An 18390-nucleotide genomic window follows, 5' to 3' on the forward strand; every position below is an offset into this window, starting at 1 on the left:
GGTCAACAATATAAAGTATCTGGGGGTGCAGATAACTAACAATCTGAACTGGTCTCTCCAAATGTCATCCTTATTGAAGCATGCAAACCAGCATCTGCATTTCCTGCGTCGGATGAGATCACATCTTTCTCCTTCTATCCTGGCCTTTTCTACAGAGACAGGATCAAATGTGTTTTAACAAACTGAATCAATGTGCAATGTTTGGTGGCAGCAGTGCCTCAGATAGAAAGTCAATTCAGAGAGTGGTAAGGACAGATTATAGGTAGCTCGCTTCCTGTCATTCAGGATATTACTTACAAGTGCTATGTGCTTAGAGCTCAAAGCATTGCTAGAGACTCCACATGCTCAATTTATTTCTGCTGCTCCCCTCTGGAAGGTTTTGAAGTATCTATAGTAGGACTACTACATTCTGCAACAGCTTTGTTACCTATGCCATCCATCTGGTAAACTTGCAAGATTTGTTTCTCTTGCTACGTACATGTATACATCCAAACTAGACTGTTGTTTCTGTGTCTCATATATGTGGGTATATGCATAATTTTATATTTATTTATCTTGTCATGTTTATGTTTATATTAGAGGTGGAGACCCTTTGAGAGATGTATGCAATGTAACTTCATTTTAATGTACGCCGATTAATGTACATTCAAAGTGACAATATTCTATTATATTCTGTTCTGTTCTCTGTTCTGTTCTACTGCTCTAGGATTGGGCGGAATATAAGGAAACATGAGGACTAGTGAGCTAAAACTCCCATCATTTCAGCAGCAGTCAGCTTAATTGGAGAGGACTGGGCAGGAAAACATTGGCTTTTGAGTGGAAAGGGCTGACATTGCATGAATAAGATCCACAATTGAAACCAACGGTCATCATTTGAAAAATGCCTGAGTAGGAGAGCTAAAACACATCTGAGACAATCATTGTTTTCTTATTTTTTATTTAGGAAAAACTTTTCATAGGGTTCATAGTTAAGAATACAAGTCCACAAAAAGGTGTGGCTTCTTTAAGCAGACACCAACAGGTACAACAAGCATGGCCACTCCCTCCCAGAAGCCATTAGGACTCAAAGTCCTACACATCCCATTTTGAATGCCATTTCTGAGTTATTATCCCAATATTGTGTGTGTTATCTACAAATCTGATAACTTTCTTTACTCATTAACATTATACCAGATCTCCAGGACTTCTCAAACGCCATCTATGGAGGGTTTATCAGACATCAGCAAGACTTCCCAATAACTCAATAATTCATCTGGGCCTAAGATTTAAACTTCTTTGAAATAAACAGATATACTGAGCTGTTGTTGTTGAAATTATTTTATTTAACCTCGTGCTTCACCTGCCTTTGTCTTGCTCCTCACAACTACCTCTTGTTGGAGAAGCTGAGCCAAAATAGGAGATGAGAGACTCTATTTGTTACCTCACTTCATTCAGCAGCCAGCATATGGATTCTTTTCCCTCTATTTTGAAGACCTCTAAAGATGACCTTTGTGATGTCTGAAATATTCCTCACTGAGCTAAACTCCCACTGAGCTTCAGCTTTCTTGATCCCATCTCTACAGTTCTGATCCATTTATATATGTCTTCTTTCTTGATGACATGTTGAATTTTCCATCTTCCATACCTTTCGCTTGTTTCAAATCTTCACAAGTTTTGTGCACCATCACCGGTTTCTTCTACTGTCCTATTTCTTTTCCCACTGGAATGATTTGTAATTTTCTTTTAGTGTTTCCTTTTGTAGGAATTCAGACTAAATTTGAGTTCTTTTTCCATTTGCTCTCCCTGCTATGGCATTCTAATTATTATTGCTAAATTTATTATAACCAGAAGGCCTGAAATCCAAGACATGAATTTGAATGTATTTGACTGCCTGAAAATCAAGAATTCCATGGTTACATTATCATTATCCCGTACCCACTTTCCAATATTTCTACTTCCTCAACTATCTTTATTAGTTGGTATCAAGTCAGAATAAACGCTCGAGACTTCTTCTATCTTCTGAAGGAGAAATTGTAAGTGACACGTTAGGAATTTACTTCTTTCCAGTAGGTTTTGGTGGAATTAACATCCCCCTATTATTTAAGAAACCTGAAACTTGCTTTTGAAAATAATTATCTGCAATTCCTTGAGGAAACATCAGCGGTAATACTTTTTTTCCACACGTTTTACATTCCCAACTCTTTCTATAGAAGACAAGTCTTTATTTGAGATTCCCACTTCAGAGTTTTCATTTCAATCTCTCACAGGATTCAGCTAAAAGCCCTTCTATTCAGCTCAGCATGTTTTTGTCAACACATTTTTACCAGGTCTTATGAGGAACAACTCATGTCAGCAGCCCATCATTTAGATCTCTCATAACTCCAGAAGTAAATGGTTCTTACCAACACAATTTGCACATCCAATAATTCAAATACAGGTAGTCCTCGACTCATGACTATTTGTTTAGCTACCTTTCAAAGTTACAATGGCAATGACTTGGTTTGCAGCATCCCCACATTCATGTTATCAACATTCAGGTGCTTGGTATCTGGCATGTATTTATGACAATTGCAGCATCTCGGGGTCATGTGATTGGCAAGTCGTTTCTGACAAACAAAGTCAATGGGGGAAGCAGGATTCACTGAGCAGTGATTCGCTTCATAATTGCAGATTCATTTAAACACTGTGGCAAAAAGGTTGTACAACTGGGCGCAATTCACTTAACAACCACCTTGCTTAGCAATTCTGATCCCAATTGGATTATAAATCGAGAACTACCTGCAATAGGTCTAGTTTGGAAAGTTGAAAAAAAACATATTGGAAGATAATGGCACATCACTTTTATTCGGTTGTCAAGAAAACTTGATTGATCCATTAAGTCACTAAGCATTCAAACTGACTTGGAAACTTTTTAACCTACTGTCTTATTGGCTGAATTATAGCTGATCATCGCTCCAAACCTTTGATTCTCCATTCTCCTGGCCTGCAGTAACTGCTACAAGCCTGCATTTAATGCAACCATATGCCAATGGGTTGGGGGAAAGAATAATATGCTCTAAACATTGCAGGTCATGAGTGTAGACTACTTGGTTTGTTTGCATTTTTGGTTACTAAGGCATCACTAACAACCAGCTTTTATTTCTTGTTCCTTCTTAGACTGTCAGGTTAGTGCAGTACAGTGCTTAATTTAAGAGATTTCTTTGGAAAAATGTCTACTTAATCCCTGTTCATTGACTCACTGAGCTCACTCCCTAGAGTCTGCCTACCTTGTATTCCTCCTATAGTCTCTCAGTCATCCACGATGGATCAGCCGCAGCTCTTCAGATGATTTTTCTCAAACAGTTTCTCTGGCCATTCTTTTCCTCCTGCTAAACTGCTGGGAAATATTTGCTGTCCTTATTTACTCAACTGAATGCTGCACAATGTATAAGAAGAAAGCTGATTGTGCAACTATCAGTTCTTCAGATTAATTAAAATGGCTTCTGAATAATTCCCTTTATGAAAATTCAGACTGGCTTCGATGTTACTAAAAGGCTTGTGTATCTCATCTGCTTCTAGTAGTCTTTTGCTCTTTCTTCCAATAAGCTTGGTAAAATACTGGCTCCAGGCTTCCAAAGATAAAGAATTCAAATACCATGCTCTCTAAGGCAGATGTAAGGCTCATCACATTCCCTCATCAGAGAGTTATTCTGCAGTTCAAATCTTCATTTTACTCTTATTTCAGAGGCAGTTTATCACAACCATTCCCATTTCTTTGATTTTAAAGCCCTCCCCATCTTTGGCTACTGTTCATTGTTTTGTGACTTGCACAAGGGGTGTTCTCATCATTCTTGGATTAATTCCACATTAGTGTACAGTAATCCCATGCTATTGTCTTCTTTATGCCTACAGAGATGATGTACATTTGGCTCAGCCACAGCGCAAAAGAACCTACTTTGAAATTCTTTTCAGCTGGAAAAGCTCAAGCTTCAGGTCCTGGAACGGAAATGCTGGCCTGACAGCTCACTAGCCTGGCGAAGCAGCAGGGGTGCCATTGACTGTTTCACTCTGACCTTCAACAGGAAACCAGCATTTGTCAGTCTGTTGTTTTCCCCCAACCCCACCATCTTTCCCTTTGCACACAGAGAGGAAGGGTGTAACAGAATGGGATCAGTTTGGACCAAGGCAATGAGATTTTGAAATAACAGAAATAGCGACCAAGGTACATTTTTAAAATTGATGGTGCAGAAAATGGTTTTTGCGGAATAGGCCTAATCAAGACACCCTAATACACGCTATCCTGGATTCTGATACATTTGTAGTCTCAATGTTCAACTTGTTTACCTGCGGATCCTATATTGAAGGAAGGAGCATTGTGCATAAATGAGATATTGCATACTTGGTAATTTATCTTCTCACAACATTTGGCAAAGAAGCTTGATTAATGAGTGGCAACTATAGCCATTTTACACTATTGTGTACCAAATGTACCTCTGAGCCTTCAGAAGCAAAGATTTCAGTACAGTGTAACTGAATTTCAGCTAAGCATGGCTTTAGAACAGTTCAAACCAAAAGCACTTATACAGACTTATACAGACTGAAATCAGATGAAATCTGTTGACACAAGTATTTGCTATACTTACTATCATACTGCAGCACAATGTAGAAATTATTTTTCCCTTCCCCCCACATACCCAGATAGGCTCCATATTTGTCACCTCCACTTAAAAGAGGTGTTGACACCTTATTTCATTATTTTAACCAACTCTTACAACATATGTTTTCCAGTGCTAAGAATTGCAGTTTTTAAAGGAAGAGCTGAACTTTGTTTCCAGAGCTGAAATTATTCCATCTTGATTAAATAATAAAATACCCTTAGCACCATTTCCATGTCTACTGCTGAACAGGTGGATTGCTGAACTCCATCTCTTCCTGGACTTGGTTCTAGCTACTGGCATAATTAAAGCAAAGTTGAGTAGCCTCTATATCGCTTAGGTCACTAAGCATGCCCATCCCATCATATTGTACAACTGATAAAGAGGTGAAAAACCTCAGAAAACTCTAAATGCATTTATAAATCCCACCACCAAAAAGAAAATAGAAATGGACAAAATTTCCAACTCCATCTACTTCAATCATATGACCAGATTACTTTAAACCCTGTGATTCTTCTGAGTCCATTCAACATTATTAGATAATGTTAGATAAGCAAGATCCTAACAAAAAGGGATTGTTCATCCTTACATTAAAGGGGTGCAGCTTGGTAGGCCTGTTCCATCAAACCTGTCTGCCTCGGGGTAGCCATGAGCAAACAAATGAAAAAGCACAGAAGCACAAGAGGTGACTTGTCCCACTTGACAACTGATCCATATTAGGATTGCTCTCATGACTCTGTGCAACAAAACACTATTCTGATTGTCAACCTCCAATCTTTAAAAGGTTTTATGAGAAACACCAATGGAAGAAGAAGAAAATGCCACTGCATGTAACAGAAGAAAACAAACATAATCTCATCATTTGAGAAATGTCAATGATCAAACAAATATGGTATATTTTCTGAGTGCGAAATAATGTGAAGTGTATATCTAAACCAGTAATTTACCTTACTTTGCCAATCACAATTTTGGGGCACCCAGGAAACTAATAGCAATTATAAAATGGATAGTTGTTATTTTTTTCTTCCATTTTATTCTGTTCACATCAGAAAAAAATTATCTTGCAGAATTTCTGCCTGAACCATTCTTAAAAACCATTCTGGTGGAGCATTGGAATAAAGCTGCTGCACAATCATTTCTCCTCTACTGGAGTTTTATAAAATATTCAAGAGCGCTCTCCTGCTTCATTAGGTGTCTTGGGAGTCAGCTGTCCCAACCACAAACAGTCCATTTTGCTACTTAAAAGGTTACCTTCCATGTTTTTTCAAATGTCATATTCTCTAAAACAAAAGTATGAGAAAAACTAACTTTTCTCTCAAGTGTTTTTGAAATGCTAGAAGTATGTCCATGTTGGAAGACTGTAGTCCAACATAACTGAAGGGCAGCAGCTTGAGGAAAGGGGGTTTACGAACCTAAACTTCTTCATTTTCCTTACATTTCAATTTCTGCTTCATCAAAGAGATGCTCAGAAGAATGACAATGTTAAAAGCTGCTGGTTTCCTACTAACATGCTCCAAGATGAATTAACTCTAAATAGGAGAGAATGTGGTAAGAATTGTCTTTTTCTGATGAATTATAACCTTTCTAGTCCAATATTTTGTGGTTTCTTATCATAGGTCAGGCAGATGATTTGGAAAGAGTATAGTAATTACTTACTTGTTAACCTATTTATTAATCTCAGACTGGAACAATATTGACAAACTCATCTGGTTTTTGCAACTAATCCATGTATTAATGATATGTTAAATATGAGCATGTTTCTCCACTTTGATTGGACAGCACTGAGTTGTCATGCAGAGTATTTCTGCCTTTGCTGTCAAAAACATGCAATTGGGTAAATGTCTATGGAGATTCTCAGTCATCCAGGTCAATGGTTGTCCCAAAGATGCTTTTTCAAGAGGCAAATGGACTTTGTTTTTTCTTTGAAAAAATTTAGCTTCTCATCATTCATCTTCAGCTGAAGAAGCTTCTTGGATGAGAAGCAACACGTTTTCAAAGAAAAACCAGAAAGTCCAGTTGCCTCTTGAAAAAGCACCTTTGGAACAATATAGTTGTGTAATTATAATTCATTTAGTAAAAGCTTTTTAAACTAAACAAAGCTCACTGTGCCACCGAAATTCCACCTTAGTGCCCTTACAGATGCTATCCGTTGCTATATGCAAGGTTATTGCATATTGATGTAATAAGAACTAAGGTGTGGATTCAACTTATCATCAGTCTAGTTCTATTTCCAGGGCAACCAGCCAAATATTTCTGAAATTTCAATATATAATTGTAACATACACAGGTTTCCTTTATTGTTACTCCTTGGTATCTAATATTTAAAAGTATATTACCTTATCATAGGAAAGGTCCATTGACTTTCCATGGCTAATCCCTGCTGGTTTAACCCTTATAAATTGTTGATCACTTAATGCAATAGGGCTGAGAATAAGGTAATTCATTTACACCAGGCAGTCATTTCTTTTAAGGGACACACATAAGACATCTCACAAGCCCATCCCCACCCAATTTAACAATTATGGGAGGATCTAAACTCACCAGGATCTTTTTATATGAAATAACAACTTTATATACATATTTGAGAAGTGTGAAGCACATGCCTTGCAACCTGAGGGAGGAGGGGCTTTTATGAGAATAAAAATCTTGTTGCTACTCCCACCCTCCACAATTCTGTTTAAATGTCATGTCACATATTCTAAGACAATCAAATCTCAACACAAAGAGAAAAAAAAACCTAGAATAAACCATACTGATAATCTCCTCAGCCTGCCCTAAAGGGACTTGGAGCTGGCTACAACTTTAAAGCATGGTGTGTTCTCTATAGATAAATCAGGAATCCACCCAGGGCAATTGTTTTGAAACTAATGGGGCGGGAGTTTGAAGGGCCTCATTCCTATTTCCACGGCCTTGGAACTAAGCCTCTCTGATCTACTTCTGCATAAACACAGGTAGGATTGTACAGTTGGAAAACAATCCTTATTTCCAGATAAATAGGAATAGGGATGAAGTCTAGTGGTATCGTGTTATAGATGGAACTCAATAGCTAGTCCTATTATGTTCAAGGATTACAGTGATTGTCTATCTGCCTTATTCTCTTTGAAAAGCGATCTTTCCCCAAGCCTTTGGATCAGAAGACACAAGTTTGTGATACTTATGTGAATCATTATAGAAAAGAGACCCTTCACCCACCGCAAAGCTTCCAACATTAACTCTTTAGAGTCCAGCCCTTAATCTTTCTCTTCCAAAAGAGGATACAAATTATTCAACCTAGAAACCAACAAAGTGAACAAAGGTCAGTGGACTGAAGAAAAGAAGTAAGATGTTTCCCCTGATAAAATTCTGTGCCTTACAAAATTAAAGTTGCTCTTTCAAAAGTATTTTATAATAAGAATCAGGAGTTGAGTGAGAGGGAAAAATTGGCTTTTTGTTAGTAAGAACATGTAACAACGTAGGTGTTTTTGACACACACACGCACGCACACACTGACACACACCTTTAGAAAACAAAGCATTTTGCTCAAAACAATACTTTTATCACAATGTTCAGAACCCCCTCATTTCTCAATTTTTCATTTGCCAAAATAGAAATAAAAAAAGAGAATGGTGAGATTTTAGCTTTGTATCCACGTGATCCAAACAAGATATATTGCAAATAAAAGGAGCCAGTAAGTACATGACTAGCCAAAATTAAGTATCTTTAACTCATACTAGCCACAGTTGCAGGAAACACTGAAACTTAAACACACTCCAGGAAATTCTGGCAGCAAGGAATGTTGTCCTATTGCTTTCAGTTAGCTCTCTCTGAAAATAGGACCAAAGCAAATTAGAGCAGTGGCTTGTGGGTTTTCTTTTTAAATATGCCTTGCTCTGCAGACTCTGTATTCTTAAACAAGAGCTCAGCCAAGAATTGTTTTGAATGCAGTGATAACTTCTTTGCCACTGGGCATTTCTGGTGGTTTAAGCTGAGCAGAATTCATTAGCAACTTTGCATGAACTCGTGATTACTTACCAATAAGCCAAGTTTCTCAGTCATTCCTGGCATAGTGTTCGCAGAAGAGTGGCTACCAAATTCAAGTACTTGGCTAGGTAACAGTTTTGAATCTATAATGAGAAGCATGACCAACCCCATACATGAATCTCCATGGTTTGGTTTGGTTTTTCTGGCCTTTTCCTTGCCACCCTCTTTTTTTTAGAAACCCTTCAAATTCCAAACTTGTACAAAGTTTTTTTTTTCAAATGTATTTATATATATTTATAGATATTTGTATATATAATAGTTATTCTTTAATGAATCCTTCCCTCCATGTTTTACTGTACTTTAAAAAAAGAAACTGAAGAACTAATGTTTCTTTTTTTAAAAAAAATTGCTGGTGACATTTTTAGGCATATGTGAGTGAACAAGTAGGAGGCGGCAAGAAAAAGAGACAAAGGTAAGATTGCACAGTCAAATTGAGGATGAAGAGAAGGTTTGAGCAATTAAAAAAAAACATTTATACCCTTTCCCCGAAATATCTGAAATGCAAACTCAACTGGGAAAAAAAACCCACTACTTCATTTTCACTGCAACAAGAAGCAAGCAACACTTTTGTGGAGGCATGTTTGTGTGCATGACAAGACTGAAGAAGAGAGTGGGGGGGGGGATATGTGCCACAGAGAAGTTTTTTCCCCCCTGTAACTAGTTTGTTTTGAAAAAAAAAAATCTTGCTCCTAATTTTGAGCAGCCGTCCTTCAGATCTACTTGCTGATCTGCCTTCAGAGAAAGTCTGTGCCTCCCTCCAGGAGAACAGGGACCTTCCTTGCAAAACAAAACGGAACCCTGTTTTGTTTGAACAGCTAAGTGAGAAATAGTGTGCTGGTATAGGAGAACATAAGAAGCCTTCCCTCTTGGGTCTGAGCAGGACTGATGTGGTACAGAGAGGGAGGAGAAGAATGCCTGCAGCAACAGTCTGTCCCACTGCTACGCCTTCACCCCACCTCTGCTCCTCCTGAGACATGTGTCCAGGCAGACCCAGGAAGCAAAAGACCGATGTGCGCAGAGGGGGGGGGGGAATCAAGCAACTAGTTCAGGGGTCCAGCATGGTCACGGTGAATGTGTGGCAGGACTGCTTCTGTTGGAGCTGGGCGAGAGGCTAGGGCTGCAGCTGCCTGGAGGTGGAGCTAAGCTACTAATACGGGAAGAAGCTCCTGTTGAGCCCCCCAAAGAATCCATGCCTTCAGAGTTTTCCAGCATTTCCTGGATGAGGGGTGGCATTGATCCAGGAATTTCCATTTTCAAAGTTATCACTCTTTCAGCACCTGTGGGAGGGAAGACAGCTGATTTACCAATACAAAACATAACCTGAGCATTTCCTAAGTAAGCCAAAAGAATATACTAAGGGTGCAAACAATACTCAATATAATTTACTTTCAAAACCTTCAAAAATGTGGTATATATTGAAGAATGCTCACTGTATTCCTAGAATTACCTTTCAGTTTTGAATATAATGTTCAACACGGTCATACATATCAGACAGTTTTTAGTTGTGAATTCATTTTTAAAAATTCTTCCTCCCTACAGATTTAAGATTTTTTATTCCCTGCAGGGTCTGAAACTCTGCCCTTACCTTTTGCACTGATGCTCCGTAGATCTGTAATCTTCATCAGCATTTTGGGGAACATATGGGGTTTGCTAGGCCTCCTCTTTCTCACATAGATTTTCAGGGCTTCCAGCAGAGGTTCTTGCAATTGGTCTACTCGGTCGGGTTGTTCAAGATCTTGTCGGTCTAGAGAGGAGAGAGAGATGAGGCAATTAAAAAGGGAATTGAATACACTTCACTTTTCATATCTTCTCTGTGCCTATACAGTCTTTGCCTTTAAATGTATCACTTAACATTTCTTTTGTGGGTTTCCGAATTTAGCATCCTCCAGATGTGATTTGACTTCAGTTCCCATCATCCATCAGTTAGCAAAGTCTTTTGGCACTTTATTGGCGTGGGGTGGGGGGTAGCTGACTGCTACCTGTGCATAATCAAAGAAACTTGTGTGCCACTGTCATGCGTAAGAGAAAGTGAGCATGAGACGAATTTACTCTAGTGGTTAAAGTGCGTTCTAAAGATTGTGAGTTCTAGGTTTCCCTTAGGCATGGAAGCAGGCTGGGTGACTTTGAGCTAGTCAATCTTCATTACCTACCTTGCAGTGGGAGAAGGGAGCACTATGCTCACCTGCTTAAATTAACAAAAAATAAAGGTCGGATATAAGTGAAAAACAAACCCATGATATTTATGTTTTTACCTTCCATAATGAAAGCAAATGTTCAGCAGCATTCAATGAAAGCTTTGTCATAGTAACAAGAGAGTTCTGGGTTACAACAGCAATTGGGGCCAGGATTGCTGTGGCTAAGTGACAGAGTCTTAAAGTGCATTGCTGCATGAGTGCATCATTTAGCAATGACAATCCTGATAATCCTGGCTGCTGTCGTAAACCCAAAACATGTAAATTGCTAAACGGGAAGTGGTGGGAATCCCAGGGAAAGAGCTGGGGGGAGGGGCATGGGGGAGGCAAGGACAGGTCTTGGAGGGCCAGCACAAGCCATGAACGAGTTGGTGGAAATGAGGTACTGTAGCATGCATGCGGGGGGGGGGGGGGGGGGGGAGGGATTTTCCAAAGTTATTTGAAACTTTCCCAAACACTGATACTGCTTATGGGAAGCCAGCAGGGAAGATCTTAAATAGTGATCATATTGCCATGGGATGCTGCAACTGCTGTTATGTGCAAATCAGTTGCCAAACACCTATGATCACATGACTGTGAGGACTCTATGATGGCTGGAATTTATTAAAACTGAATGAATTAAGCAAAGACTCCCTGTATTATGAACATGTTCCATCTATATTTTTTCAGTCAATAGTATTAGTATCTGAAGGAATTAGAATAAATGGATTCAGGCATTTCCCACACCTTATTTCATTTAACAAAAGCTTTAAAAATTACCAATTATCATTATAAATCTCTTTTTAGATCTAACCACCTGGTGGTGCTGTTGATCAGGGCACAGCACACTTACTTTTTGTTTCCCTCCCTCTTTTCTTTCCAGAAATGTACACATACAATGAGTCCCAGTAAAAAAAAAAACTGTATGTATTACTCTCTAACATCGAATTGTGACTTTAGTAAGCAAATAAATCACATGAATTGCCTATTAGTATAACTCTGCATACCAAGACACTGCATATACCTTCCTGGATGGTGTATTGGCTTGCAAGAAAATTTTTAGATTAAAGATCCTAACATGTACGGAATAGTGTGAACTTCCTGGGAATAAAACTGGGCTCTGGATCCCCTAGTCCGGTCTTGACCAAGATCTGCAAAAATTGACCATTACTGTCCTTACAATTAGTAGATAATGTAATAAGTAGCAAAGGTATCACCAAATCTACTCATCCGCTATTCTACTGAAAAATAATTTGTAAAAACTGAAATTGATCAATGCCATAAGGTCTATGGGTTTAGCTGATCATGACTGTATTTTTAATCAATCAATCAAATATTTATTATGGCCATAAGCCAGTATAACAAAGGTGGAATATAAACAATAATTTTAAAAGCTAAAAAATAAAAAAGATTTTTAAAGTTAAGGTAAAGGTTCCCCTCGCACATATGTGCTAGTCGTTCCCAACTCCAGGGGATGGTGCTCATCCCTGTTTCAAAGCCGAAGAGCCAACATTGTCTGAAGACGTCTCTATGGACATATGACCGGCATGACTGAACACCAAAGGTATGCAGAACGTTGTTACCTTTCCGCCAAAGTTGGTTCCTATTTTTCTACTTGCATTTTTACATGCTTTCAAACTGCTGGGTTGGCAGAAGCTGGGATAAGTAATGGGAGCTCACTCCGTTACACAGCACTAGGAATTCAAATGGCCGAACTGCCGACCTTTCTGATCGACAAGCTCAACGTCTTAGCCACTGAGCCACCGCGTCCCTCTTTTTTAAAGTTAAAAAAATATAAAAACAAAAATATTTCTAAAAAACCTATAAAAAGGTTTAAAAGCACTAAGCAAACACAACCCACCCACCCCCATAAACGTTCATATATGGCTAAGTAAATCTATCATAATACAAAATCCCCCTTAACTAACAAGTATATTATATATTTTTTAATTTTTAAAATTATTATTGTATTCTACCCTTCTCATGTTAATAATCCATGGTCATAATAAAGATTAATAATTGAAAGTTATATAGAAATCGTGACTTGGAATGTAAGAGTAGCAAATACCACAAACTAAAAAAATAAAAAGAATGAAAGAAAAATAGAAGTATAATAAAGGAGAAGGTTGTAATAGATATGACCGAATGTGGTTTAATCTTGTGGAGCAGAGCTGATTAATCTTGTGGAGTTGATGAATACATGTAGAGAAGTGAAGCTGTAGGCAATTTATAAATAAAAGGACTAAAATATATGTCAGAAAAAGCAAACTGGTGTGCAGGAAAGCAGGAATCCATAGGCTGGTGACAGCTACAAATTATGCTCCAGTGCATGACAATATCAAACTGGTTCTCCTTACATTGTTACATGGAAGCAAGAGTTGGATTTGTCAGAAGACACATTAAAGTAAATTGAATACAATGGAAATTAGTTAGTTTAAAAGGGTGTGGTAATTAATCAGTGCTGGATTGAATACCGAAGCAAAATGAACAGTATAAAAAAAAAAGAATGGTGTTCAGAGAGAATGAATGAGGATGAAATCACAAAACAAGGAAAAATGGATCTTGAAAAAGGAATATACTTAGAAAATTGTGGTTGCTTGGAGTTAATAAACCCTTAAAAGAGAAAGATATCTATTTTACAGGGAGATGCAATTCCAGAATCCTGGAAAGAGACCAATATTGAAGGACAAGACTTAACATCTATTAAGAATTATAGACCAATTTCCTTATTGAATAATGATAAACTATTAACATCAATTTTAGCCTACAGATTTAAAAATGTGTAAAAATATTTTATTCACTTTATTCAATTTGGATTATAATCTAAAAGACAATTAAAAGAACTGTATTGAATATTGGAACATTGCAACACGACATAAAACAAGCCACATTAATCTCAGATGCAGAGAAAACTGTTAATAATTTGAACTGGACTTTTTTAAAATTAAAATTCTGGAAGATATGAACTTAGATGGTAACTTTATTCAATGATTCAAGTTGATACATATGCCTCAGAAGGCTCCAATTACGGTTAAAGGTGATTTCACTAAACCATATGATCCCCAGAAGGGGACGAGGCAAGATTGTCTTTTGTCCCCTTTGTTGTTTATTTTGGTTCTTGAAGTGTTGAATAGAGATATCAAATAAGGCAAGAAGATAATTGTTTGATGAAAAAGGGCGTTGGTACTTACCTGAGACGCCTCTTCTCCTAGGGTGGAGGCAGCATCCAGATTGGGTTAACCTTCATCCAATTATATTGAGGACTGGGTCTTGTAATGTTGTTTAAGCTCCGCCCCTGTTGCTAGGTAGATCCCAGCTTCGACGAAGAGAAATATTTGACCCAGCGTGTTATCACCAACAAAAGGAACATACACACACTCTGGCCAACTGTTGCTCAAACCAGTCATAACCACAGAACACACTATCCTACCACCTTGAAAGAGAATCAACGCCACACAGCAGATGTTGCTCCTTCTTATGGTTTTATTATGTAACATTTTTTTTACATAAACTGTAAACATTTAAAACAGAACCTTAACACGCTAACCATGAAATAGGAACACACCCCCAAAAAACAGGGAGGGGCTGGATGCTGTCTCCACCCTAGGAGAAGAGGCATCTCAGGTAAGTACCAACGCCCTTTCTCCCTAGTGGTGGAGGCAGCATCCAGATTGGGACGTACCCAAGCAGTAACTGTCCCAGGGTGGGTCTAAGACTGTGACAATGAAGCATCAGCCCCAACCACCGATTGCAGCACTACGGGACCAAAGGCCGCCTCCGCTGATGCCAAGGAATCCATCCTGTAGTGTTGGAGTACGCATTTGGAGTAGCCCAGGTGGCCGCCCTACAGATCTCATGCAGGGACGCTTGGGCAGCTCACGCAGCTGAAGTGGAAGCACTCCTGGTGGAATGCGCCATGATCCGTGCAGGCACCAGGAGAGACTAAGCCTGGTAGGCCAAGGAAATGCAGGTCTTTAACCATCTGCCAATGGTAGGAGAGGAGACCTTGTTACCCAATGAAGTGGGCTGAAGGAGACAAAGAGAGCGTCGGATTTCCGAGTCGCAGCTGTACACTGTAGATAAATCTTAAGGGCCCTCCTGACATCCAAGGTGTGCCACTTGCGTTCCAGAGGATGGACCGGATTAGGACAGAAATTGGGCAAAATCACCTCTTGAGTCCTGTGGAAACAAGAACACACCTTGGGGATGAAGGAGGGGTCCAGGCGTAAGACCACTCGATCAGCATGGAAAACACACAGCTCCTTCCTGGATGAAAGAGCCTGCAACTCCGAAATCCGACGTGCCGAAGTTATGGCCACCAGGAAGGAAACCTTTAAGGACAGAAACCTGAGTGAGACCTCCCTCAGAGTTTCAAAGGGAGCCCTGGTCAATGCGTCTAGAACCTTGGTCAGATCCCAGGAAGGGTACCTATGGAGCGCAGGGGGGCTTGAGTTGGACGCCCCCCTGAGGAAGTTGCACACCATGGGTAATTGGGCAAGGGAAGGGGACCCCCCGCATGCCAAAACGGAGGATATGGCCGCCACCTGTCTCCTAATGGTATTAGGAGCCAGACCTTTGTCCAGCCCATCCTGTAGGAACTCAAGCAGTTGTGGTATTGTGACTTGGACAGGGTCCAAGGACTTACCAATGCACCAGGCACAGAAGGCTTTCCAGGTGGCATTGTAAATCCTGTCAGTGGACGGCCGTCTCGCGGCCTGAATGGTGTCAATGACCCTGGGGGAGAATCTGTCCTCCCTTAGGACGTTCCGCTCAAACACCAGGCGGTCAACTGGAACCACTGAGGGTCTGGATGTTCCAGCGACCCCTGACGTAGGGAGATCCTGTCCCGAGGGATCCTCCAGGGCCTGTCTGCAGAAAGCGTTCGCAGGTCGGCGAACCAAGGCCTGCGTGGCCAGTGTGGAGCGACCAGCACCACCTCGGCCCCCTTCCTCAGAATCTTCTGTATGACCCTGGGTAGAAGGGGTAGGGGCGGGAAGGCGTAAAGAAGGCCCCTGGGCCAGCGACAACGCAAAGCATCCACCCCCTCCGCCCGAGGTGTAGTGTATCTGGAAAAAAAAAAACTTGGGAGCTGGCTGTTCAGAGGAGTGGCGAACAGATCCACCACCGGCATACCAAACCTGTCCACTATGTCGCGAAATATAGCAGGGTGCAGTTGCCACTTGGCATTGTCCAAAGTCTCGCGGCTCAGCCAGTCCGCCTGCACATTGTCCAACCCGAGATGTGTTCCGAGGTGAGGGACAGTAAGTTCTGTTCGGCCCAAAGGCCCAGCCTCATGGCTTCGTCCATGAGAGGCCGAGATTTGGTGCCCCCTTGGCGGTTGATATGTGCCTTGGCTGACACATTGTCCGTAAGCACCAGGACATGTTTCCCCGCCACCGTAGGGAGGAAGTGGCGAAGAGCCAGGTGGACCGCCCTCAACTCCAGTCAGTTTATGTTGTGGGCACGTTCCACTTGGTCCCATTGGCCTTGTGCTACCTGTGCCTGGAGGGTGGCCCCCCCAGCCGAAGAGGCTGGCATCCGTAGTAACCGTCAGGAACTCCTGGTCCTTGAAACACAGGCCTTCTGTGATTGCCTGAGAAGTCCACCAAGTGAGTGAACGCCTGACCTTCGCCGGAACCTGAACCTTGGCCAGTGAACAGCTCAACAGCTTCCTCTGAAAAGGTAAAAGGAACCATTGAAGTTGACGTGAGTGCAAGCGAGCCCATGGGACAATCCCAATGGCTGACACCATGGTACCCATCAATTTAGACAGCAGTGCCAAGGAGCAACTGTGTGACATGGCTACCCGACCAGCTAGGGTTCTCAAATTGTCCTGCCTTTCTTGGGAGAGGTACACCTTGCACACTTCGGTGTCAATCAACGCCACCAGGTGAATCAACCTGGTGGATGGGTGCAGGTGACTCTTGGGGGCATTGATGGAAAACCCATGCACCTGAAGAGCCTGGATGGTGGAGGCGAGGTCCCTCCGAGCCTGGCGAGGGGAGGATGACTGAATAAGTATGTCGTCCAGGTAGGCCTGAAGCCGAATAGGTACCTCCCTGAGGTCTGCGATCAGTGCAGCTAGGATCTTAGTGAAGACCCGAGGGGCTGAAGAAAGGCCAAAGGGGAGGGCAGTGTACTGAAAATGCTGCCCCAGGTACGTAAAACGCAAGAACTGCCTGCGACGTGGCAAAATGGGGACGTGGAGGTAGGCTTCTGTCAGGTCAATGGAACTCAAAAAATCCCCTTGTCTAATGGACCCCAAGATGGAGTGTAATGAATGCATTTTGAAACAGTTGTAACATATAAACCGGATTAATCGTTTAAGATCCAAAATAGCTCTCCAGCCCCCCGAGGCTTTCGGAATGACAAAAAGGATGGAATAAAACCCCTGCCCGCATTCCTCAGGTGGTACTGGCTGTATGGCAGAAATATCGAGGAGCTGCTGGACCGCCTCCAACATGCGAGCAGGGTTGAAAGACACGGGACAGGCCCTGAAGGAGCTAGGGGGGTTGGAGATAAACTCAAGGGCAAGCCCTTGGCTAACTGTAGATTTGACCCAAGCATCAGAGGTGGTAGCATCCCAAACGTGGGCAAACTTTGCTAACCTACCCCCAATGGGGTAACTGGATTCGGGGGGTCTAGGTTCTACGATAGTAGCGACCCCCCCTCCTCGAAAGGGCCGCCTGGCAGATTTTCCCCTTTGAAAGCGGTCAGGCTGAGACCTCTGCCTGGAGGCAAAGCCTCCCTATTGCTTATAACCCTGAGCCCCATAGTCCGCCCCCCAAAAGGAGGAACCATAGTCCTGGCCCCGATAGAACGAACCAGAGTCCTGGCCACAGAAGGGAGAGCGCCTGGGGTACGGTGCCTGGCGGTTGAAGCCCTTCTTCAGGGCTGATGGAAGGACCTTCCGTTTCTCTTTGTTCTCAATGAGATACGGGTCAAGGGCATCCCCAAAAAGAGAACCCCCTTTGAAGGGGGCAGAAGCCAGTTTCCATTTGTGACGAGCGTCGGCCTGCCACTGACGAAGCCACAGCAACCTTCTGGAGGCCATGGAGGAGGCCATTGACCTGGCGGCGAATCTGGCAGAGGTCAGAGTAGCGTCTGACACAAACTGAATCGCCACCACCAGCTTGGCAATGTCTTGATGGGACCGTATGTCGGACACTGAAACGCGTTATTGCAGTTCCTGCAGCCACAGTAAGCACGGGCGGGTGAAGAAAGATGCCGTAGTGGCGGCCTTTACTGCCCAAGCTGCTGCCTGATGACCCCTCTGTAGGGTCAGGTCGGCCTTTTTCTTTTCCGGTTTGAGAACGTCCTCTGGAGCCTCTGGCATGTGCGCAGGGGTGTAAAGGGCGATCACCGGAGCATCAAAAGGAGGGACTGCCAGAAATTGGGACAGTTCGTTGGCCACATTAAAGAACCTCCTGTCATTGGCCGAAGGATTGGGCCCGGACATTGGAGCTGCCCACTGTCGCTGGATCAGGTCCACGAAAATTTTGGGCATTGGGACCACCTCAGTTGGGGGTGTCTGCTCCGCATACAGGGACTCTGCACTCACCGTCGTAGGTCGAGGCGTGGTCGTT

At 41.8% G+C, this 18390-nt stretch overlaps 1 protein-coding gene across 5 annotated transcripts in view; it reads right to left on the reverse strand.

Moving 5' to 3' along the window:
• Positions 1-938: 938 nt before the first annotated feature.
• The window catches only part of RARA (retinoic acid receptor alpha), a 237003-nt gene continuing 219551 nt past the window's right edge, over positions 939-18390 (reverse strand). For all 5 annotated transcript variants that reach the window (XM_081932042.1, XM_081932041.1, XM_081932040.1 and 2 more), the window contains 2 exons: positions 10219-10377; positions 939-9910 (listed from right to left, as the gene is read on the reverse strand). In XM_081932042.1, coding sequence (XP_081788168.1) covers positions 9696-9910; positions 10219-10377 — 374 coding nt within the window. In that variant the 3' untranslated portion in view covers positions 939-9695. The remainder of the gene's footprint in view (positions 9911-10218; positions 10378-18390) is intronic.

The sequence above is a fragment of the Natrix helvetica genome, assembly GCF_964273705.1.
Source record: "Natrix helvetica genome assembly, chromosome: Z".
In the NCBI taxonomy this organism is placed as follows: Eukaryota; Metazoa; Chordata; class Lepidosauria; order Squamata; family Natricidae; genus Natrix; species Natrix helvetica.